Raw genomic sequence first — 24,070 nt, 5'->3', positions numbered from 1 at the left:
CCTCCCCCCTTCCCCCCCCGAGTACACCACACACAAATAATCTGCAGGTAGCAGTGGAACGACAAAGATACCTCCCAGCCCACAGACAGCCAAGGGTTAAAGAGCGAGCGTGGGTGGGAGGATCCATCTGATCCTTCCCTTCCGATAGCTGGGGAAGGGACTCATTTCACAGCTCCCAGAAGGAATGTGGAAAATCCACATTGCCTGACACCTGCCCCAGGTTCCTGCCCCACGCCAACGCCAACGGCGCGTAGATCCGCCCTCCATCTGACTCCGAAGTCTGCAGAGGGAACCAGGACACCGACAGCGACGCCGTTTCTGGCTTCATCAGCGACCACCGAGATGCAGCAGTGATAACTGAGAGATTTTACGGCTTTTTTGCAGGCGTTGGACGCGATGGTCCCTATGGGTCCCTTCCCAGTCTGGATATTCGATGATGCTACGATTCTATGACTCCACGACTCTATGATTCCTGCTCTGTCTTTTAGCCAAGGATGGGCAACGGAAGAGATGGAATATCTTCTCTAGGAGATGAAAAACCCTCCCTAAGAGATGGAAATTATTCTCTGTAGATCGCCTGAGCCAACATTTCCTCTTGCAAATATTATACGACAGGAGAGAGACCGACAAAGAAATGCACTGTGATTGCATACGGATGTTCAGGGCTTTTGATATCCAAGCTTAAGGGAAAGCTTCCCAAACCTGAGTTTCTGTTTGCTGAAGAGAGGAAATTTGTTCATTAAAAACTGCCTCCGTCATTTCTCCGAAGACATTGGGTACAGCTCTACTGGATAAGGAAACCCATAGGATGAGTTGGGTTGGAAGGGACGACCATCCCCTCCCAACCACAAAGGAATAAATGCAGAGCGGTGCTGACCATGAATGGGTTGGGATCCCGGGATGACGCTCGGGTTGCGGATGGATTCCCAGCGGGGTTCCTTCCCCCTGAGCATAACTCCCACTTGGGAATCCCGGCTGCTTCCTGGGCTCCATCCCATTGCCCCACACCTGAGCACCGTGCCGGTGAAGTGCTCCGCGTCACCCAGCACCTAAAGAGCATCGATGGGAAATTTCAGTGCCTCCGAGAGCTCTTCCAAAAAGGTAAATAATAATAATAATCACTTATTATTATTAATATAATAAAAAGCGATGATTATAAACAAAAATAAGAAATGGGAGTTTCTTATGGGCTTGCAAAACAAGTAGATTACTATTGACACGAGCAAAAGTGATCATCATTCTTTATTTGCTTAAAGCAACGAGCTTAGATGTCCTGAAGGTCATCTTGCGCTCTGTTTCTCTCTTTGGGGATGTTTAATTACTCCAATGGCTTCTCCCCTAACGAAGAGCACCAACGGATGAAACGTGGCAGCACTCGGCCCTCCGAGTGCACAGATTTCCTCCGAATACAGTGCAAAAACAAAAACCTGAAGTGCTCCTGAAGGCACTGGGATGACTTGCAGGCTGAGCAGGCTCCGTGCTGCCCTGTAATCTGTGAGCACAAACAAAAGCCCCCCTGAGAAATTTCCTCCCCCGCGATCCTGCTCCCTCCACCCACAGCCGTTGTGGTGTCTGCTCCCCCCGCGGCACACTGAACGGGTTGGGTGGGTGATGCTCCTCCAGTTAACCACAGCCATTCTCTTTTGCTTTGGGTTTTGCCCATAGCAGCCCCTGAACAACCCCGGATGCAAATGGGAATTGGATGTGCCCGGGCTGCCTCGGATTTGTTGGCTCAGGTTGGGGGTGTTTTCCTGAAATATGTTCATGAAGTGGGTCTATGTAAACCCAGCAAGATTTTCAGGCTGAGTGTGGGGTGTTGGGTTGGGATAATCCCAGATAGGGAAGAACTCATGGAGAGCAGCTCTGAGGAGAAGGCTTCGGCAGAGACCACATTGGATGGGGTATGGGGTATCTGTTTGCCATACAGTTCCCCAACCCAACTGTGCTGAGATTCAACGGCTCTGGGGTCTTAAGGTTCCTTCAAACCCCACCCAACCGTTCTCTGTTTCTATGATCTTCAAGGGTCCTTCTAACCCTGTCCATTCCATGGATTTAGGATCTTTCAGGACCCTTCCAACCCATTCTGTTCCATAGTTCCATGGCACAGCGCAGCCCTGAAGCACAAAGCAATGCATCCATTGTTCAGGTCTGCATTATAGAACCAGGACAAAAGGCAGTGGAGACCCCCACAAAGGTCCCTGGTGTTGAAGAACTGGACGATTTCCAGAGCCATCCTCCCTCTGCGTGTTGGTTTTTTTTGGGGGGGTTGTTTTGGCCTTCATTACTTCTTATTTTCTATTTGGCACAGAACTTCAGTGTTTGGACGGAGCGTTCTGATGAATGTTTCCCTGCTGGCGGAAGTGGGGATGCAAAAAAAGAGAGAAAATTATCAAGAAAATCATTTTTTTTCCTCCTTTTTAATTTTAGGTGAAGATTTTTCGGGCCCTGTCAAAGCCAAACTGTCAGACCTCCTGCACTCCATCTTCTCCTTCCTGAACACCTATCCCGCTGTGACCGGGGACGCCATCCACTTGGCCATAGCCACACTCATTGCCAACATCAACGGTAAACGTTGGTCAGCGTTCCCTTTGGGGAATGTAACTGCTACAGCCTTCTGCTCGGTGGTAGAGGGCCATGCTCGGGTCCCTCCTGCTGGGGAGGTGGTGGTTTTAGAGCAGGAGAAAAGCAGGAGGAGGATCTCTTTAAATCTGGTGGAAAAACCCACACCTGAAAGCTCAATAAATGGTTGCTGCCCATTGATCTGAGGCTCAGCTGAGCTTCAAGAGGGATTTCTGTATGTCCCATCCCCACTTCACAACACACAGCCCCCAGCAGAGCAGAGGACTGGCACAAGGCTCTCAGTGAGGCGTGGGGAAATAAGGGAAATGCCATCACCCAGCAGCCGCGGTTGCTTTCCTCCCCCATTTCTATTTGACTCGTAAAGCAGCATCAGTGGCACAAAGGGAAGTTCATAGCACTGCCAGAGGGCTCTGCATTGTCATTCTGTAGAACAGCAACACGTAGAGTTCACCCTTTGGATATACAGAGAGCGTGCAGGATGGTGGAGCTCAGCGTCACCAGTGGGGCAGAGTTCTGCTCTGCCATCAGCCGTGATGCGACCACAGCGGCAAATAGGAATTGCTGCTGGAAGACCTTGCATGTAAGAAGGACTCCATGTAAAAACGTGGGCTGCCTTAGAAGAACATACGGGGATTTTTGCAGAAACTCCTCCACTTCCCTTTTTTTTTTTTTTAACCTCTGATCTGCAAAACAAAGCTTTGGGTTTCACAAAAAAAAGAAGTGAAATGCAATGAGAACATGTAGGAAGCCAAATGATGGGATCGGGAATTGGGATGGTAAGCGGCATTTCTGGTAGATAAGGAATCTCACCCTTTGTTCTCTGTTGGCTTTTATGGGCTTTTTATTACTGTTTGGGTGCTGGGGGTGTTGTAGTGCTGTGCTGAAGTCCTTCGGGCCATAAATGCCTTCGCACTATAAACACAATTTTATGGCTTCTATCTGTAAATGCAGCACTTCATAAACAGGGTTTGGTAATGACACCGACATACCCATAATTACACGGACTGAACACAGGAAACAGAGACATGGGCTGTGGAGGATTCGATAGGAGAAACTCACTGCGTTAACACTGATTTCTTTCACCTTCTCCCCTTTGCCCTCTTCCTTTTTCCTTTCCTACTTCCTTTTCCATTTTCCTCTCCCTTTTCTCTTCCTTATTCTCTTTCTTTTCCTTTTCCTTTCTTCTTTCTGTTCTCCTTTCTCCTTCCCCTTCCCTTCTCTTTTTCCCTCCCCTCCCCTTTCCCTTTCCGTTTCCCTTTCCCTTCTCCCTGTAGTTAATTTCCAACTTAAATAACTCTGTGATTCCATGATCCTATGAGTGGACACTGTGATTGGTGGTGGGTAAACAGTTGGACTCGACGATCTTGGAAATCTTTTCCAACCATAACAATTCCACAATCCTATGAGTGACCATGGAGGATGATGGGTCAATGGTTGGACTTTGTGTTCTTAGAAGTCATTTCTAAACCTTTTGCCATTGTATATTTGGGTATTTATGCCATTAGTATTTGCACAGGACAAAGTTCACTTCAATCTCTGCTCTTTTCAGTCTGTAAACCCCAAAGAAACATTTTCCATTTCCAATCTCGTCGTTAGAACACTGCTGCATTGAAGGCAAACTGAACCCATTTTGAACAATCCATTAATGAGGAGTCTGGGGGAATGGCTCACTGAGGACCCGTTCCCACCAACTTCTTGCCACCCACACATCCCAGTCCCATTACCCCCAGCTTTTCAGGACCCACAGTCCCATGGAGAAGACCCAGAATCTCAAAATTCTTTCCGTGTAGAGTGAAATTCAACAACGACAACAGAGTGGAAGTTTGGTGTCTGGTAGGCAGGAGTGCTGGTGCTCTACAGGCATTAAAACCACAGGAACAAAAGGGGTTCACCTCTTCTCTCCTCCTTTTGAACCTGAAGATCGGTACGTTTAGAAACACGGCTTTTCCCCAGGAAAACGAGGCTTTCCATGGGTATAAAAAGTGCAGAATTGCTGCTGCACTGAAACCAGAGGGCTCTGCAATGGTTCCTTCCCACCAGCACCAGTTATGCAAATTGCACAGTGAAGCAGACGCACACCACCGACCATTTCCTTACACAGAAGCGAACTGCAGGAAGTCCATGGGCTGCATTCACCGACACTTCTGCTGCCATCTCAAGCAGCTCTCACGGGATGGGGTCACTTCCCAACGTCTGATCCAACCCCCAAATCCCCTTTTGCTCAATCCAGCTGTGATTCAGAGTCGGATTGCTTGGGATTCTGCTGCTTTCAGACCAAAAAACTGAGGATTCGGCCATGGGAGACCCGGAGCAAAGTGGTATGTGATGGCATCAGAACCTTTTGTCGTCTTTATGAGTATTTTGTGGGGCAGGAGATGACAGGAGAGTCGCCTTGCAGATCTGGGTGCCAATGCAACCCATTGGGGTTTCCATCAAGATCCAGGTCGCCCTGATCTCATTGAATTCTCATTGGATTCCATTGAATTTTTCTTGAATTTCACTGAACTCTCATTGAATTCTCATTGAATTTCATTGAATTCTCACTGAATTTTCTCTGACGTGGCATTATTTGATGCACTGGGACTGGACATTCTCTTAGGTAAGAGGAAAGGGAGCAGACCACATTTTTGGGGAGGCAGGAGGCGTTCTCTCAGTGTTGGCACTTTGCACACTTCCGGTCGGGTCCATCCGACCAAAAACTGTGATAAAGCCCAAATTAATATCCATTAGGCTATCACCTATAGAACAGAATCAGCATGACTGAATAACACTCTTTTTTTTTCATGGCGTCTGCACACAAAGCTCCTGTTGGGCACCCTCCTCTTGGGTCCCTCTCTGCTTTTTTTGAGGCACTTTTCCAGCCTGGAGGAATGACATCTGCAATTAATTTGCAGGCATTAGGCTGCTTGCTGCCCTTTCTGAGGCCAATTGCACGCTAATTAATGGCATTCTGCCTTCATTATTGGTGTACGATCATTATCTTGCCAAGCACTCCACCACGATGCAGGCTGATTGCTTATTAAATTCATTATGACCCTGTGACTCTAAAGCCACCAAAGAGTGGTGTCTGGGACCTCTAGAAGCAACCCCGTACATGGATCAATTAGCAATCACATCTGTTGGCTTATTAGCCACCCCGTTTGTGGATTAATTGATTATCTCTGATTTAAGCTGTGTTTTTAGGTTTCTTAGTGAAACTTCTAAAATCGGACCAAGAATCCCATCCTTTGCCTTCGGAACATCCCACTGGGCCATACCCACAGAGTTCCTCCCACCAACAGAACCTCACATATCAGGGTTGGTTTTCAGCCATTCTACAAAGCAACAAAGTTCTGTGTGTGAATTATTTTCCTCATCCCTATATTTTTTTGGCCAACGAGGGTCTTTGATTCATCCCTCCGTGACCAGTAGAGGAGCATTTTCAATTCACACACTTTTATTTTAATGAGGTGAAATGGTGTCGTAAGTGGAAATTCTCATCTCACCCCCTCGACACGTCTCATTACCCCCTCATTAATGCACAATCTATTTATGACTTCTGACTTTGCTATTATTTCCTGTCCACTGGGAGCTGTTAATTAGCATCTCTGACCTCCTCAGTGATGAACTGATTTATAAATTCATTTTTTCACTATTTTTCTTTTTTTTTCCCCCACTAAAGTGGGCAGAGAATACAAGAAATCAGAGCGACGGATGGGAAGCGGTGTTGGTTTTACAGCAGCACTGGTGAGGAACTCGGATGATTCTGAGCTGGGCAGGGAGATGCTGAGCAAGGCACAATTAGGCACAGTCATAATGACACAGCCTCACTACAGGGGGAGGATCTCACATAGGAGCAGCGCTGACAATTCAGGTTTCCAGAGGCTTTTCTCTTGGCCTCTTTTTTTTTTCTTTTTTACCAAAAAGTTGGCAGAAAGTGGATTTTCTACATCTGCTGCTGAGATGCGTTGAGCCCTGATATGCAGAACCAGCTTTGCCCTGGCGGAAAAGCTTCAGATATTGCATTGCAAAGTGCAAAACTGAGTGCAGAGAAGAGGAAGGCGCTGCCAGGAAATCTCGCGGTAGAGCTGTGATACCGAAATCCACCGGTGGTGCTGAACTGAGGGTTTGGGGCAGTTATCTCATGGCCCGGCTGAAAGGGAAGTGATGCTTCTGTTGAACTGCAGAACAAGGGCTGCTAAAAATACTGTGATGTTTTTATAGGACGTTGCAGCTTCCTTCGGGCCCCTTCGTGTTGGTACGGGTGGGATTGCTGCCCTTGGTTCAGAATTGCTGAGTGATAGAGATGAGGAGGAGAAATTAAACCAAAATCACCCTCAGAGATGCAGAATTGAGAATATAGGGTGGATTGGGTTGGAAAGGACCAACCGAAAGGTGATACCAAAAGGCATCACCTCGTTCCAACACCCCCTGCCATGCAAATTGACTTAATTTGCTTTGCTCGCATCTGCAACCCAACCTCAAGGCTGGGAGAGCTCAAAGCCAACCTGAAGGATCCCGTGATTCTATGGGCATGGTGGGGATGGGTTGGCAGTTGGACTTGGTGGTCTGAGTGGCCTTTCCAACCTTTATGACTCTGTGATTCTAAAATCCTGCCCCCAGATGTGTTTAATGGTTGGACTTGAGGTCATTTCCAACCTTAATGGTTCCATGATTTAATAGTTCTGTGGGTGGGGATGGGTTGTTGGTTGGACTGATGATCTTGCAGGTTTCTTCCAACCTCAATGATTCTACAGTTCTATTTAAGGTCATGATTGAGTGGGAACGGTGGTGATGGGTCAGTGGCTGGACTTGATCTTGGAGGTCATTTCCAACACCAATGATTCTATTATTCCGAAATCCCGCCCCAAAAATGTGCTGGTGGTTGGATTTGATGTTCTTGGAGGTCTTTTCCAACTGTAATGATTCCATAATTCATGGAATGGCGATGGGTTAACGGATAGACCTGATGCCCTTGGAGGACTATGAAAAAAGTCAAGATTCTAAGAAAAAAATTGTTTAAATGAGAACGGCACAATGATTAATACTCTCAATTTTATGAATTTCTCAGACCACCTTCTTGCTTTAAGAGCAGTCTTAAAGGTGCTTGGGCAGACCCCACTTCCTTATTGAGGCCATCACATTCGCCTTCTCTACCTTGCTGCTTCCATGGGACACCATGTAGTGTTATTTTACTTCGGATTAAAGGAAGGGTTGATGAGAAGGCTGAGGCTGTTGATTCTCTGCTGTACAAGAGCTGCTTTCGAAATGTTTCACGCTCCCCATTGCCAGCACTGCTGGGTTGAGTCACTCCTTCCTGTTGTATAATCCCCCACTGGTGGTAAACAAGAGAAATTAAAGACATCTGTTCAAGCGAACAGTGAAAGACATGAGGCTTCCAATTAAACTATTAAGTTCAGATTTATGTCTTGGATTATGAACAGTTGGTATTTATATTCAAAAGAAGAACAAAGAGAATTTTGGTAGACTCCCCCCCCCTGCCCCGAGCAGGAGGTGGGGACGTTGATTTACCCCTGTGAGGTGTTGGGTGCAGTTTGTGGCTCTGTTGGTGCTTTTATGGCCAAAAATGAGCATCTTCGCCCCATTTTGCACTCCCATTTCTCTTGGGATGAAAGCACGTAAAGAAATAAAGCTGAAATGTGGATGATTTGCTCAGTAAGGCAGAGGCAAATCAGTCAGGAGTTGGTTGGGAGCACTCCCATGTGCAAATCCGAGGATGTTAAATTTAATAAGGAAGGAATTCTCACTGATGTGCTGCTAGAAAATATCTGATGTGTTAAGAGGCACTTTTTTTGGGGCAGGATAGTCTCATTTGGCATTTTTGTTCTACATGATCATAACTGCCCTCAGAAGACAGAGATGTATTGAGGCTGTAATATAAGCTGCAATTAATTAATGTTGATTGAGAAGCTTTTTATAGGCACTGATGCTCATCTTGGGGCAAGAAAGCAAGAAAACAGATGCACTGTTTGCCAATACCACAACAAAAAAGTGCTTCCAGAGGACCCAAATCACTGGGAACGATACCAGCGGAATTTCAGGGCCTTGTTTGAGGAAAAACTGCTCTTCTTTGCACAACCAGATTCAATGTGTGGAGTCCACAAAAGAAAGAATGAATGAATTCAGGAACGAAATGTCTGAAAAAGAGGGCGGTGGGACACAGGAGAATATTCCCACAACCCCCTGTGTGTTCCTACCCATGAGAGTGGCAAACCTCAGATGTGCAGCTGTTGGATCCTCAATGCCAAAAGGCGCTGACAGTCCCTCACTGCTGACACAGAAAAAAACACAATTTTTTGCTTTTTCTGCACCATCAGAATGACATTTGTGAGAGGAACGCAACGACAAGTGAAGCAACTTTAGGCTGAGGTCAACCACATCCTGCTTCCTGGGATGTTGAAAGGACAAAAAAGAGTGAAGCTTTCTTTTGTTTGTTTTTCACCACCACTGCCCGTTTCTATATTTTAAAGTGTTTTTTGTTCTGTGGTTTTTTTTACCCTTTTTTACAGCAGCTTTCAGCCCATGCAGAGTTTTACGTCTGCCCTCAGTGACCAATTAGCAGCGTTAATTACCACATGTGGTCACCTGCTCCATGCACGGGCTCAAGCATAGTATGCTGAGAGCTTACAAAGGTCTATGGGAGGAACCCGCTGCCCCTCGTGGAGGGATGAGCCCATTCTCCATTTCATGTGCCCCCCAGAACTGCCCCCCTTGTGGCAGAAATGCAGATCCTCACCACAAATCAGACTGAGGAACCTCCACGCACAGTGATGCACATGTGATGCATGAGGAAGAGGCAACTTCTGCACTGAAGTTGACTGTTGGGCTGCCAACACTTCTGCTGTTCAGTCCTGTGCATTCAGTTCTGTTTTGCTTTCTGTGTGTGCAGAGCAGGTTTTTGTACCCCATGAGCTCCTCCATCAGGTCTCCCGGTGCATTGTCAGCACTGAACAAAGGGCAGAGAATCATAGAATCGCAGTAACATGGAATGTGTTGGGTAGGAAGGGTCCTGAAAGATCACAGAACCATGGAGTGAGTTGGGCTGGAAAGGTCCTGAAAGATCATAGAACCATGGAATGGGCTGAGTTGGGAGGGACCTTGAAAATCACAGAAACAGAGAATAGTTGGGTTGGGTTTGGGTTCGGAGGAGTCTTGAAGGTCACAGATCCAGGGAATCACAGCGCTGTAGGGTTGGAAGGGTACTTCAAGATCACAGAGCTTTGTTGAACCTCATTAGGTTCTCATGTGTCCACTTTCTGCTTCTGTCTGGGATGGATCTCTTCCTTCCTTTGTGCCAATTGCACTGCTCAGCTCAGTGCCAGCACCAAACTGCTGAGGGTGCGCTGATCCCATCATCTGTGTCATGGATAATGGTGTTGAAATCCCAGATGGACCCGAGGGGACACCACCTCTGTCCCACTTCCACCGGGACACGGAGCCATTGACCCCATTGGCTGTATTATGGGCACACCATGACTTCACCCCATAGCGCTGCCACAAAGCTTTCTGCACAGTTTTCACAACTGATGGGTCTGCTTGGAAGCCCTAAAGCAGCACAGATGTCTCCTGTTGATATCCACCCGCTCATCTTCCATCATCCAAGGAACCCTGGGAAATGTATTACTCTGTGTTTTCTTGCAAATCCCATTTCATGTTGGGCATCACCTGGCTGTGCCTCACCGGGACATCGTAATTTGTCACATCCTCATGATAGAGTGGAGCTCAACCACATTCCTCTGCACCTCCAGAAACCATTCTGTAGACCTCAAAGGAGCTCTTGGCCTTCTGTGAAATTATTTCTTCCCCATTCCCAGGTCTCGACCATCAAGAAAGGGCACCTGAAAACAAGAAGCGCTACAGTGAGATATTCCGCAGCCTGGATGCCATAGAAATCTCAATTGGAAATGCGTACGTAGAGAAAGAGGGGCAGAACCCACTTTTTGGGTCACTGAAGCCTTCATCTGCGGTAGGGATGGATGGTCTCAGTGGTCTTTCCCAACCTTGATGAGTCTATGATTTATTTCATCCCTTTTTGTTCAACAGGGCAGTGGATATGTTCATTGGGGACGCCGATGGCACTGGAGATGCAGAGCTGTCCACGGAAAGGGAGATCATTGTGGTAGGCAAAGGATAAGATCCGTTTTAGTAAAGAAATTATCATCATCATCATCATCATCATCATCATCATCATTATTATTACTATTTGGCCACAGTGGCATTGTTTTGTCACCCAAAGTTCGATTTGGAGTAGAATATGGCGTATTCTGTTTGATGTCCTGTTTGGATCCCGTTAACCTAAAATCCTGTCCTTAAGCAACAGAAGCCTTTTAAAATAGAACTTAATTGTTCTTCAGCTCCTTTTGGGCAGCGTGGGATTCATGCAGTGTGGGTGGTCATACTCATTCCGTGTTCTTCTGTGTGAATAAAGGGGCAGGAGATCAATTTTCTCTCTTACAGCCACTGTTCCCGTGAGATCACATTATCCCCAGAGATAAACTTAATTTTTAAATAAAATTGATTTTTTTGTGATTCCAACCTTAAGCTCCCCGTGTTACTGAACTGTTTCCTCTGGATTTCATGGTGGACTTTCATATCGTGCTACATTCCCCTCACCAAACATCAGACTCTTATTCTTCTAACCCCACCAACCCCGCCAGGTTGCCCAATGGAGAGAAATGAAATCTCCAACTGAATTCTTCTCAAATTCCCCCAAACTTTGCCTTTTCCTTCACCATTTCCTCTTTGTTTTTCTTGTTTTTTTGCCCCCATAGCCAAGTGAAGATCTCTCCAAGAGCAAAAGCAGTTTGGAGAGACAAATGCAGGGAGACCTAACAGGTAAAGTCATGAATTAAAACCCCAAAGGTGACACGAGGATACTCCATCCATATGTCAGTAACTTTGAGCTCCGTGGTCCTTCTGCTGCAGCAGAATTTCCCTTTAATATTATTCATTAACGCCTCATTAAGGTCCCTCTCTTGAGGTTCTGAGGCACTGAGACACAAATTCTGAAAGGTTTGGGGTAAAACTGGGGATATTCCCTTCTATTGCCCATTGGGATGATTCTCAGCGGTTGTTGTTGGCACCATAAAGGGTGACGTTAAACTGGTTTTTCTTCATGTGAAGTTTCTGTACAGAAAAGAAGACAAAAAAGGTTTTCCAAGTGGATTCCTCACAGATTTCAGCTCTAAGCATGTTTAGATTCATTTCTCCTTGGGTTCTGACAAGGGACAAGAGTCCTTCTTGCAGCTTCATCCATCATCACCAGCAGCATGCCAGCTCCTTCCCTTCTGGTTTCCTAATTAAACCAAAGTACTGATTAGAAGTGGCGGTAGAGGAGTATATGTGTCTAAATTGCCTGGAGCTCCTATGGCTGGACGGGTGGTATCGCCACCAAATGGACCATGATGATTATTCAGGAAAAAAACCCTTTGTAATTTTATTTTATGACTGTTATTTGAGAATTATGCAGCACCAAATCCCCATACTCCCATCCTTCCACCCCTGGGGAACCTCGGTGCGTTGAGTGTAGCCGCACCACATCTGTGTGGGTTCTTTTTGCAGTGGAGGAGGCAGATGAAATGCTGATAAAATGCGAAGGTGGCATCGATGCGGCCCTGGAGTACGCCAAAATGTGGTGTAAATATGTCAAGGAGCTCCTCAGCTGGATCGAGAAACGCCTGAATTATGGTGAGTGGGACTGCACAGCTCCATCTGAGAGCCTTTATTTCTATATGCACATTTTATAGCATTTTTAATAAGTCATAGCCAAGGATGCTCCTTTGCAAACAAAGGTAGAGCGATGAGAAACTTATTTGCGTTCACATATGAAGGCAAAGGGGGTGAATCTGAATTATTTCCTTACCAAAATGATCCCAATGAGCAACACGTTGGCACCCACCTTTCAGCTGGCGTCCAATCCCCTCTGCCCTCTTACAGAGACAGAGTTTGCCAAAGGGATCATGAAGATAGCGGAGTCGGGACGCAACGCCATCATCCACCAGGTACAATCCTTGGGGGTCCCTTAGAGCAAACACGAGGAACCTGTGTCGCTGCTGTAAAGCCATGTGCAGACAACAAAAGCTCCCAAATTTAGGGGAGCTGAGGGGATGATCCACCATTTGATGCCCTATTAATTTTTTTTTGCTTTCTGCAGTCCAATATGCCTCTTCGGATGCTCTACGTGATGGTCTTGGAGAACGATATCAAGATTGGAAATGCAGCCAGTGAGACAGTGGGGTTGCTTCAACAGAAGGAATTCTACCAGGTGCCGTATTTATGGACAACCATTGGAGGATTCCCAAACATGGGGTATTGCAGTGACCGAACTGGGGGAATTTATCCTCATTTGGGTTAATGGGAAGAGAGAAGGGAATACAAAGAAGGTTAAGGGAAAGGGAAACATCTTTCCAGTGGTTGGGTTCTAGTCTTGTGCCCTCAGCTGTCTGCTGCATTTGGCCAACTCCCAGGAAATGGATTTGATGATCTTAAGGGTCTTTTCTGATCCTCATGATTCTAAATGTGCCACCCTAACCATGAGCCCTCTGCAGCCTCTGTCGGCCAAGAAGAACGAGATCGAGAAGTGGAGGAAAGAGTTCAAAGATCAGTGGACAAAGGAGCAGAAGAGAATGGTAAGGGGCTGAAAGATGGGTGTGATCCTCTGACAGCTCAAAACACTGGAAAAAAAAATATCTAAATAACATGTCCTGCTAGGACCTCCATTAGGGCACCTGAATTGTGGGAGAAGAGGGAGAGCATTGGAGTGATAATTCCCGTGATGTTCTCTTGAACCAGGAGATGGGTGCTTTCCTCCCAGGCATCGCTCCTCTCTGGGGCTTCCTAAATCTCCCTTTGTCTCTTCAAGAACGAATCCCTGTCCTTGCTGCGCAAAGCCCGCCTACAGTACATCCAGCGCTGCGAGGAGATGGAGAAAGCCAAGCAGCTGAGTGCAAAGGCAGAGGATGAGTACCAGAACTCGGCCATCATCAGCCCCAGCAGTGCCATCAAGCATCTGGAGAAGCGACGGCGCTCCTGTGAGGAGGCACAAGCCAAGGTGACACATGAGAATGGAGCACCTCTGCTATGGGGGGAAAGGTGGAGGGAGGTGGGGGTGTGCAGTTGGAGAGGAAAAGGCTCCAGGGAGACCTCCTGGTGACCTTCCAGAGCCTGAAGGGATCTAATGAACAGGAGGAAGAGAGAACTTATGTGGGCAGAGTGATAGGACACTTCCAACCCAATCATTCTATGTTTCCGTGGTTCTATGATCTTCAATGACCCTTTCAACCCAACCCCAAACCATTCTATTGTTCTATGATCCACAAGGACCCTTCCAACCCAACCCATTCCATGGTCCCATAACCTTTAAGGTCTCTTGCAACCCAACCCATTCTGTGTTTCTACAGCGATGTGAGGAGCTTGGAGCCATCTGCTGTTCCTCCTGCTTCCTTCCCATCTCAGTGACGTTCTCCTCCTTTCTCTGCTTCTCACCACACGCAGGTTCAGGAAGCAGAAGCTTTGTACAGGATGTGCATCGGCGATGCCAACTTTCGGCGACAGGAACTGGAGAAGGTGCGGGCGCGGATCGTCTCCCACATTCGGAAGCTCATTTACCAAGGAGATGAGGTGCTGACGTGGGTACGTCTCCTAATTTCTCCTTCAATCCTCATTTCAGAAAAAGCACTCTCTGGGTTAAGACCTTGAGGCTCTTCTGTGTTTTACCGTGGAACTTCCCTTTGTTTGGGCATTCTCCAGCAGGTGAAATTAGAGAGCAATCTGGACTACCTGTTGGCTTGAAATATATACAGTTATTGCTGCTTGGAGGGCAGATATCCATAGAAAAAAACTAGGAAAACAAAGAGTAACAAATGATTTCCATGCCCCCCTCCCCCATTCCCCTTCTTAGAAGAGAATGATAGCATTAAGCAGAAGTATCATGGAATGGGTTGGGATGGAAGAGACCTTAAAGATCGTAGAACCATGGAGTGGGTTGGGTTGGAAGGGTCCTTAAAGATCATAGAACCATAGAACCATGGAGTGGGTTGGGTTGGAAGGGACCCTAAATGTCACAGAATCATGGAATGGATTGGAAAGGACTCTGAAGATCACAGAACCACGGAGTATTGGGTTGGAAGAAACCTTAAAGCCAATCCAGTGGGATCCAAGAGAAGAAAAAGCACCTGGGCAAAAACACAGCTTTCATTCCCTCCTTTCTCCAACAAGGTCACGTTGAGGATGTTTAAGCAGAGGCAGACTCAGTCAGAACAGATTCCAGTGGGATACCAGCACCTGTCTGAGGTCTGCAAGCCATACAGAGTGGGTGAGAAATACCTGGAGTTCATCCAGGCTCTGCAGAAGAAAGACATTCCCATGGAACATTTTGAATTCGAGCCACTCTCTTCCGGAGGGCAGAGGTGAGAAGGAACGGCGCTGTGTTACTTTGGTGCGTCAATCAGATGCTTTCCCAGCTTTGTGCAAGCGTTTCGTTTCCTTGAGATCTCAGCTTATGCCTCATAACCTGCCTGAAATGGATGCTTCATTTCTGGTATCCAGGAAGCATCTCCACCACGCGATGCCGTTCATTATCCTGTGCTGACAGAAAACCATTTGCAATCTCTCCCCAGGTCTCCTCCCAGCAACAAAAAGAAGACACCACTGCATTATACGGGATGCAGCAAGGATGGGAGCACCCCAGAAGATACACCCAGAAGGCAGTTCTCCCCTAACGGTGAACAGAGTGGGTTGAATTGAAGAAAAAACAATTTTTTTATTTCTTATTTGAGCTCCTATAGTTTAATTTAGATGCTGCTGTTATCCGGTTGCAATTCTTAGCCGTTACCCCAAGGTTTGCTGGGGATGTTTGGTCACCATATCCACCTTCGGCAGGTGTGAACAAATCCCTCTGCAGCGACACGGAGAGCCTCAGTGGGAGCTGTGAGTCACGATCCTTGGACTCTCCCAGCTCCAGTCCAGGTGAGAGCAGCACAAGATGCCCTCTCTTAAAAAGCCAACAAGGATGGGAGTGGAGCAGACACCAAACCCCAAAGGAGACCACAAGGATGGGAACAGCTCTTCGTGTTTTCTCTTTTCTCAAGGAAACTCCACCAGGAAACTGCTGAAAGCTTCGTCCACGGGCACCATGTCCTCCTCCGATGACTTTGAAGAGAGAGATTCACTGCAAACTTCTGAAAATGGTGAGCAGCATAGACTGACGAGGTGGAAAACCGTGCTTTCCCACTTACCTACCAACTCCTTCTCATGCTCTAATGCTGTTCCTGCAGAAAATGGCACATCCCAGCAGCAGTTCAGGAACGCTCTCCTCTCCAGCGCTGCACAGACCCATCGACTCAGGAAACTGCGGGGACCAACCAAGTGCAGAGAGTGCGACACTTTCATGGTCAACGGCTTCGAGTGTGAGGAGGTGAGAGCTGTCATCACACGCACCTCGTGTGGCACCGTGGGGTGATGAGCAGCTCACTGTAGGAACATAAGGCTTCCCCTCACCCTGTAAAATCATATGCTTTTTTCCCCTCTCTTGACACAAGGTGCAGTTTTGGGTCCGTAAGTACAACAGCAGCTGCCCAAAGCAGTACCAAGAAGGAACCACGGGGCTTGGGTGGAAAGGGAATAGGAAAAGTCACGTTTGATATCTCCATCAGTGAGCAGGGTGAAGGCATGGAGCGTGCCCGTAGAAGGTTTGATGATGGCACAGAGCTGGGAGGAGTGGCTGCCACCCCCAGAAGGCCACACTGCTGTTCAGTGGACCTGGAGAGGCTGAGAGTTGGGCAGATATAAATCTGGTGGGGTTCAACAAAGGCAGGGGTAGGGTCCAGAATCTGGGGGGCAACAACCGCACGTATCAGTCTGGGCTGGGGCTGAGTGAGCTGTGGAAAGGAGCTCTGCAGAGGACACGGCGGTTCTGGTGACCAACGATTGACCACAAGCCAGTAGTGTGCCCTGGTGGCCAAGAATGCTAATGGGAGCCCAGAGTGCATTGCCCAGAGCATGGCCAACAGGGCAAGGGAGGTGCTTCTGCCCTCTGCTCTGCACTGAGGAGGCCCCATCTGGAGCACTGGGCCCAGTGCTGCGCTCAGCTGTTGCTGAAGGGCTGGACTGCAACCAGAGCAGAACTCAAAGCAATTTCTGCCATTTCAGTGCTACCTGACCTGCCACAAGAAGTGTCTGGAGAACCTGCTGATCACCTGCGGCCACAAGAAGCTGCCCAACAGGGTGCCTCTCTTTGGCATTGACTTCACCCAAGTTCCTCGAGACTTCCCGGAGGAGGTTCCCTTCATAGTGGTGAAGTGCACCTCTGAAATAGAAGCTCGTGCTCTGGGAGTGCAGGTGAGCAGAGAGTTGTTCTGCTGAGCGTCTCCTCTGCTCCTTGTGCCCTGTAGCTGGAATGCAAGGCCCTCTCCTCTCCTCCTAGGGGATCTATCGGATAAGCGGATCCAAAGCCCGGGTGGAAAAGCTGTGCCAAGCGTTTGAGAACGGCAGGAGCCTGGTGGAGCTCTCCGAGCATTCCCCCCACGACATCACTGGCGTCCTGAAGCATTTCCTGAAGGAAGTGGGTACCAAATATCTGCCAATGGGCAGCTCCCAGCTGACCCCATTCCGCAGCGTGGGACCAGTGAGATGAAGTAACTCACTGCCTTCCTCCTCTCGTTGTAGCTTTCAGGACCCATTCTGCTGTACCAGCTCTATGACAACCTCATTGCTCTTGCCAAAGAGCTGCAAAAAGCGGGGGAAGAGAAGGTGGACTGCACGAGCTTCCCTTCAGATCCCATCCAGAGCATGAAGGACTTGCTGAGCAAATTGCCTGGGAGCAACTACAACACTCTGCGGCATCTCATCGCACACCTGTACAGGTGAGGAGAGTGCTGGTGTGGAGAAGGGTAGAAAAAAACATTTATCGTAGAGTCATTAAGGTTGGAAAAGAGCTCTAAGACTGCCATATCCAACCACTGACCCATCACCCACTCAATCATGGAGTCATTAAGGTTGGAAAAGAGCTCTGAGATTGTCAAGTCCAACCATCCAGCCCATTTGATGTGGGGTTTTGGATCTGGGTTTGGGGAGCTGGATTTTGGGGTTGAATGTTGGAGTGGAAATTTGGGGTTGGATCTTGGGGTGGGATTTCGGGATTGTGGAATCATTAAGGTTAGAACAGGTCTCCAAGATCATCAGATCCAACCATCAGCTCATCACGACTGTGTCCTCTAAACCACGTCCCACAAAGGACATGGAAAGGACAGTCTTGCAGCAATTAGGAGAAAGCCTTAATGACCAAGGACGAGAAGGTCCTTGCTGTTAACTCTTCATAAAGCACAGATTAAGAGGTTAAATGATAACATAAATCATGTCCCTTTCACCCCGCTCAGAACACATTTGATCTGCACCATCCAAATAGATTTTAATGTTTGTATCTGGAATTTCCATGCACAAATTAGAGCTCCGTTCCCTGCAGAAGATGGGATTTCTCTTATTGCTGTGAAATGGGGGGTGGTTTGGTGAATTCCATCTCTGTTCTCAGTGTGTTCAGACCTGTTTCCCTTCCCCAGGGTGGCAGAGAAATATGAAGAGAACAAGATGTCCCCAAACAACTTGGGCATCGTGTTTGGCCCCACTCTGATCCGGCCGGGCTCAGGGAGCGACGTCTCCATGTCCTGCCTTGTTGACTCCGGGTATCAAGCCCAAATTGTGGAGTTTCTCATCCAGAACTACGAAAGGGTGTTTGGGATGGAGGACCTGCCCTCATCTTTGTCCCTTGGGTGTGAAAACCCATTGCAAGAAGCGTCGACAGAGAAGGATGAAGAACACCAGAGCCCAAACACAGCCCAGAATGTAACTCTAGAGGTAGAGCTTGCAGACACTGAGCTGGGCTTACTGACCCTGCTGTAGAGGTGGACCAGCAGAGAAAGAACTTTTTGCACACACTCAAACAAACAAACAAACAAACAAAAAAAACCCACACCCAAAAAATGCATCTGTTATCAGAGGGTTACTCCAAGAGGAAGGAGCTGCACATGGTGTGGGAGAATGAGAATGAATTATAAGCACTGTATCACCCATCAGCTCCTCAGACCACTCTGGGTGGTGCTTTTGTTCCACCTTTTAGACCCCATTTCTGAAAAACTGGGGGGCCCTCCATGCTAAATTATTCTGGACACTGCTGTAGACAGCTCCACCACTTTGGAAGCAGCTACGGGCACACCAAACCAAACGGATTCCCTGGTAGAACCCTACAGGGCCTTCTGCATCCCTGACCCCTAAACTCTGTAGGGTTCCCTGGTAGAACCTTATGGGGCCCCCTGCATTCCTGACCAGTGGCCTTGGAGCCTTTCTTTCTTTCCCCCCAAGATCCACAGCCGTTTTATCACCTTGGTTTGCACACACTTCCAGCACTTGGAGAAAAACCAACCCAACAAGTCAGCAGCCGAGGCAGTTCTGTCCCCTTCACCGCTGGTTCGGTGGGAGGAAGAGGGGAAATTGCATTCCTAAAGTGAAGCCGAAGGGTTTGGATTCTGGTTCAGGGCTCTCTGCCTCCTGCTTTGAGTTGTGGATCTTATGTGCCAGAGGGTCCCAAAAGCACAGCTGTTGCCTTGGACTGTTTCCGTGGCCATTTTGCAAAGCCGAATGGCACAAACCTTCAGGAAGGGGAGTTGCTTCTAAGGGCACTCTCGTTCTGTAATTAATAAAACCCTGATTTCTAGAGCCCTTGTCTGGGTGTCCCAATCTTTGTGCAAACTCACATTGGTTCCAGGCAGACCCCAAGCATCCCCGTGTCCTTCTCCATCCCATGTGCACTTAATCCTAACGACAGTGCTGTAATTAACTGCTCGGTTCGTGACGTCCCCCCTCCTCACTCTGAAGTGGGTTATGTCAGCACCGCCACCATCTCAGCCCTACGTGAAGCAGTGACCACTTTGGGGCACATTTTGTGACCGTTTGTGACAGCCCTATGACCTCCTGCCCACTCCCCATTCCCTCTTACCAATAACCCAAAAGGGATCAGAGCGTTTTCAGTTCAACCAGTCGCCTCCGTTCAGCTCAATCCATCCTCCATTCACACAGCCACAACAACACTGGGGGTGAAGTGGGAGCAGAGCGTTATCTTCATGACAAATGAGAGTCCTTCATGGCTTTGTTCCGACAGAATCCCTCCTCCAAGCACAGTTCCAGCGTGGACGACGTGTCCGACATCTCATCTTCTGGAGAGGCCATGGATGGGTTCATGTTGGAGAGCGCCCACAGCTCCGAGGGTGGAGGTAAAACAGTGCTCACGATGCTGGTGTGGGTGGAGAGCTGTAAAATATGGGTCTGATTCCTACGTTTGGAAGGGGCAGAAGGGATAACCCCTCCATAGATTGGTTAGCAAAACAGAGGGGGAGTTTTAGGCTGGTAATACTTCAGGACTTCCAGTATCCTAGCAGCAAGAGAAACCGTTGGCCAACGTTATTTGTCACAGCGACCGTATCTCAATGCTTCGATTCTCTTTGTCTTCAGAGGTGAATGCGAGCGTTGGCTCTGAGCTGGAGGACGCGGAGGAGAAGGCAGACAGCGATTCAGAGCCGGTCTTTGGGACGCAGCCACGGGGCCATTTCAGCCGTCAGCCCGTGAAATACGTCCGAGCGCAGCCAAAAACACGACCAAACATCCCCAAGCCTTCCAGCTTGCCCTTGAGGGCTACCACATCACCCAGCATGGCCACGGACTCTGGGGCAGAGGGCAGCCCCATTGACAGCACCTGTATGGGGAAGGAGATCCTGGAAGAGAGGACGAGGAGCAGGAACAGTTCTCCGGACATGAGCGCCCTCAGGCATAAAGGGAAACAGCACAAACACTTCCAGATCACCGAGGAAACCGCCAGGATCATCTCCAAGTTTAAAGCTGATGAGGTTTCGGCTGCCCCAGAGCTCTCTTCGGGTGAGAAAGCGGTGAAATTCGGCCCGGAGATAATCCCAGAGAAAATCCTATAAGGATAACAGCTGGAAGTAGTGGAGAGGACTGCGGTCCCACTGAGATGCTGCTGCAGGAAGGGACGAGTAAAGAGATGTGGGGTGAGAATGGCACCCCACGTCGGTACGTGCAGCGCAGGGCGGAGATAAAGCATTGGCTTGGGTTGACCTGGTAGACTTTGAGTGAGCCCAGGATTTGCTCATTGGTTGAGAAATCCAACTCAAACCCAACGCCTTCCCCGGGAAGCACAACGGGAGTGAAGGAAACACAGACGGTCCCGACGGAATCGTGGGATCGCGGAGGTTGGAAAAGACCACTGAGGTCATCCAGGCTGACCGTTCTGCTCCGGGTGCTGCTGGAGTTTCCATTGGTTCGGCAGCACGAAGCCGCGTGTAAAGGGGAAACGCACTGCCAGATCGAGTGTAAGAGCTGCCACACGGCTCCCATTTCTCCCAGCTATTTGGCTCTGCGTGGATCTTCAGCCTCTGCACTACTTGTGATGCTGGCATTGTCACGAAGGGGAGGAACCCGTGGTGGATGAGAGGGTTCTCTTCACCCTACAACACCCTACAAGAGGGGCACCCCAACTTGCTGGGTCTCCATCCCACCTCTGCGGGGATCGCCCCAATTTCTGCCTCCCTGCAGCAGATTTTCTGCACAAAAATAGGAACTCGGTCCTACAGTGCCATCTCGTGACACACACATGTAGGAGAGTCTTCCTACACCATTCCTGGGGATAACTGTGCGCTATGGGATGGCGTTACAGTCAAAGGTGGAGGAAATCTGCATGCAATTTGGGCAGCAGTGCAAAATGCTGCACGAGGGCAGCAATTGGCAGTGATTTCCACCCACTGCAGAGACACGGGGAGAGGAGAGGAGATCCTAACCCAAAGGGAAACCTTCCACAACCCCAACCCAAAGGGAAAACCTTCTGCTCTCCCAACCCAAAGGGAAACCTTCCACAACCCCAACCCAAAGGGAAACCATCCACAACCCCAACCCAAAGGGAAAACCTTCTGCTCTCCCAACCCAAAGGGAAACCTTCCACGTTGCCAACCCAAAGGGAAAACCTTCTGCTCTCCCAACCCAAAGGGAAACCATCCACATTCCCAACCCAAAGGGAAAACATTCTGCTCTCCCAACCCAAAGGGAAACCATCCACAACCCCAACCCAAAGGGAAACCATCCACATTCCCAACCCAAAGGAAAACCTTTTGCTCTCCCAGCCCAAGAGGGAAAACTTTCTGCTCTCCCAACCAGCTGAGGAGGTTCAACGACCCAACTCCTCTCTCATCTCATCAATGGACACCGTTTCAGTCCTTTTTCTTAACAAAGCTGTAAAGAGAAACACCGATGACCTCTTGGTCCTATTTGTACAGTTCGGGTTATCAGAGTTTGCATCTCTGGAGCAATGCATATTTGTGAATATATTGCTTTGAATGCTAAGTTGTCATAGACCATAGAGCTTCTGTAATAAATTACCGGGTGTTTTATTACAATTTTCTCCTGCATTTGTTCCATGAGCTTAAGCAAACACTCAGGGCACTATAATTAGAAGCACCGAGTGCACTCAGCTCCCCACAAAGCAAAGGCGTTGCTTTCCCATGTGAGGAACCAGTCGAACCTGAATGGTTCTCCTCCCAGATCTCCAATTTCCTTTCGCTGATGGAGACGAAGCAGAGGTTCGTCCTCCATAGGAGAAGCTGTGGGGCGCAGAGCACTTTGCTTTCCCTTCCAATGCACACAGAAGTACCGGGGGGGGGGGGGGGAGGGGGGGCAGGAGGGGTCATGTGAGGTCATGGGGTGGTAAGGGGGTCATGGAGGCGGTGGGGTCATGGGGTTGTGGGGTCGTGTGGGGTCATTAAGGGGGTCGTGGAGGTGGGGTCGTGTCATGAGGTTAGGGGATGTGGGGGCATAGAGGCCAAAGCCCCCAGGGGTGAGAGGTCAGGGTGGGGTCAGAGGTCACGGCCGGCTCATGGGTCGCGGTGACGTCACGCGGGGTCACGGCGGGGTCAGAGGTCACCCCCCTTCCCCCATCGCCCCCGCAGAGCGGCACCAAAGTGCTGGTGAGCACCACTCCCCTGGAGAACACCTCCATCCGCCTCGGCCCCGCGCGGCGCCGCAGCGCCCGGGCCAAAATGGCCCGCAGGAACCGCCGGGGCGGCGCCGGTGGCGGCCACGAGAGGTGAGCGGCGACCCGGCCGGCCTCGGGGCACCGGGATAGCGCGGGCCCTGCAGTGAGTCCTCCCGTCCGATAGGCGGCGCAGCGCGCTCTTCCGGCACCTGGCCCGGCAGGCGTCCCTGCTGCACACCAGCCGTTCGCTGACGTCTCTCAGCCGCTCGCTCTCCTCCTCCGACAGCCTCCCCGCCTCCCCCACGCACGCGCGGGCGCGGGATCCCGCCCACCCGCCTCGCGCCGCCGAGACAGGTACCGGGCCGGGAGGGGAGACGGCGGCGGAGGCCGGAAGCGGGAGGGCGGGGCAGCCGGAAGCGGGTCTGGGAGGGAGCGGGAAGAGGGCACGGGGCTACGGAAGCGGAAGCGGTCTGGGAGGGAGCCGGAAGTAGCGGCTGTGAGGCCGCCGGGAGGCCGCGGCGGTCGGGGGAGGCCGCGGGGCCGAGGCGCGGTGCGAGGGCCGCCCGCTGACGCTTGGCTCGGGCAGGGCCGTCCCCGCCCAGCAGCTCCCCGGGCTCGAGCGCTCCCCCGTCGCCGGCTCCGGGCCCGCATCTCCGTCCCAGCTCGCTGCAGGGCCTCTCCCCGAAGCTGCAGCGGCAGTACCGGGCAGCGCGCTGCAAGTCGGCGGGCAGCATCCCGCTCTCGCCTCTCGCCCACACCCCTTCGCCGCCCGCCAAGTTTGTGCCGTGGGACCCCATCCCTTAAACATCTCCAAATCCCCCCCAAAGTTCCCCAAAGACGTTATAAATAAGGCCAAATCCCTCCCCCAATCTCCCCCAAACCCTCTCGTTACAGAATTCATCCAATCCTTAAGGTCGGAAAAGAGCCCAAAGTCCAACCCCGAGCCGTCCCCGCTGCCCCTCACGGCCCCATCTCTGCCTTTCTCCCACCCCTCTGGGGGCGCCCCCCCCCCCGCCCCGTTACCCCCACGTGCACAGCGCTGAGCTCCCCATAGGGACTGCAGCCACCTCGTTCCCATTGCGGACGCTGGAACAGAGCGTTCTGCACGAGGGGGTTTCAGGTGCAGCTGCACAGCTGATGGGCACCCACGGTTCCCCCCCACCCCCTCCATAACCCTTTGGTGCTCAAAGGTCCCCCTATCATTTCAGGGCCTTTCCTGCTGCAGCAGCAATGGGGGAATGCCGGTATCTCTGCGCTCTGTAGGGCTGGAGAAGAGGTGAGGACACGCAATTAAACCGCATTTAATTAGAGTTATATTGGGATTATCGGTATCCCGTTGCTGGTTCGGGACCGGTGAGCCATCAAACGCTGTTCCGGGATCTCAAATCCACCCCCCCCAACCCCCCCCCGAGTCTCTCTGTCGCCTTCTTTCGTGTAACCCCACTGTGTGTGTGGGGGGGGGGG

General features: G+C 49.9%; 2 protein-coding genes across 4 annotated transcripts; both read left to right on the top strand.

Moving 5' to 3' along the window:
* The first annotated feature begins 284 nt into the window (after positions 1-284).
* On the top strand, positions 285-22,031 carry GMIP (GEM interacting protein). Of its 2 annotated transcripts, XM_004950819.5 has the most exons (22): positions 285-1,101; positions 2,428-2,565; positions 10,395-10,488; positions 10,624-10,699; positions 11,352-11,415; positions 12,142-12,267; positions 12,517-12,581; positions 12,734-12,844; positions 13,128-13,208; positions 13,442-13,630; positions 14,074-14,211; positions 14,797-14,987; positions 15,198-15,310; positions 15,460-15,546; positions 15,669-15,767; positions 15,855-15,994; positions 16,729-16,917; positions 17,003-17,140; positions 17,245-17,441; positions 18,135-18,429; positions 19,730-19,841; positions 20,080-22,031. In XM_004950819.5, exons 1-22 carry the CDS (start codon positions 879-881, stop codon positions 20,550-20,552), a joined length of 3,339 nt encoding a protein of 1,112 aa, XP_004950876.1. In that variant the 5' UTR covers positions 285-878; the 3' UTR covers positions 20,553-22,031. The 2 variants fall into 2 exon arrangements, with proteins under 2 accessions (XP_004950876.1, XP_423689.4); XM_423689.8 differs by lacking the exons at positions 285-1,101; positions 2,428-2,565 and adding an exon at positions 4,678-4,898.
* On the top strand, positions 21,314-23,883 carry LOC107049412 (microtubule-associated serine/threonine-protein kinase 1-like). 2 transcript variants are annotated; one of them, XM_025145833.3, is made up of 5 exons: positions 21,314-22,214; positions 22,581-22,598; positions 22,791-22,960; positions 23,193-23,382; positions 23,815-23,883. In XM_025145833.3, exons 1-5 carry the CDS (start codon positions 22,198-22,200, stop codon positions 23,867-23,869), a joined length of 450 nt encoding a protein of 149 aa, XP_025001601.1. In that variant the 5' UTR covers positions 21,314-22,197; the 3' UTR covers positions 23,870-23,883. The 2 variants fall into 2 exon arrangements, with proteins under 2 accessions (XP_025001601.1, XP_025001600.1); XM_025145832.3 differs by having other exon boundaries at positions 22,581-22,717.
* The last annotated feature ends 187 nt before the right edge of the window (positions 23,884-24,070 follow it).

This window comes from Gallus gallus, chromosome 30 (assembly GCF_016699485.2).
Source record: "Gallus gallus isolate bGalGal1 chromosome 30, bGalGal1.mat.broiler.GRCg7b, whole genome shotgun sequence".
Lineage (NCBI taxonomy): Eukaryota > Metazoa > Chordata > Aves > Galliformes > Phasianidae > Gallus > Gallus gallus.
This window is presented reverse-complemented; position numbering and strand designations above follow the sequence as displayed.

What these genes read in the sequence shown, in the direction of transcription:
- GMIP (XM_004950819.5), top strand. Translation starts at nt 879, where the DNA reads ATGAATGGGTTGGGATCCCGGGATGACGCTCGGGTTGCGGATGGATTC. An exon ending in ACTCATTGCCAACATCAACG is followed by an intron (nt 2,566 to 10,394) that starts GTAAACGTTGGT and finishes CCCCATTCCCAG; the next exon opens with GTCTCGACCATCAAGAAAGG. An exon ending in CTCTCCCAGCTCCAGTCCAG is followed by an intron (nt 15,547 to 15,668) that starts GTGAGAGCAGCA and finishes TCTTTTCTCAAG; the next exon opens with GAAACTCCACCAGGAAACTG.
- LOC107049412 (XM_025145832.3), top strand. Translation starts at nt 22,161, where the DNA reads ATGGTTCTCCTCCCAGATCTCCAATTTCCTTTCGCTGATGGAGACGAA. An exon ending in CTGATGGAGACGAAGCAGAG is followed by an intron (nt 22,215 to 22,580) that starts GTTCGTCCTCCA and finishes TCGCCCCCGCAG; the next exon opens with AGCGGCACCAAAGTGCTGGT. An exon ending in ACCCCTTCGCCGCCCGCCAA is followed by an intron (nt 23,383 to 23,814) that starts GTTTGTGCCGTG and finishes CTATCATTTCAG; the next exon opens with GGCCTTTCCTGCTGCAGCAG.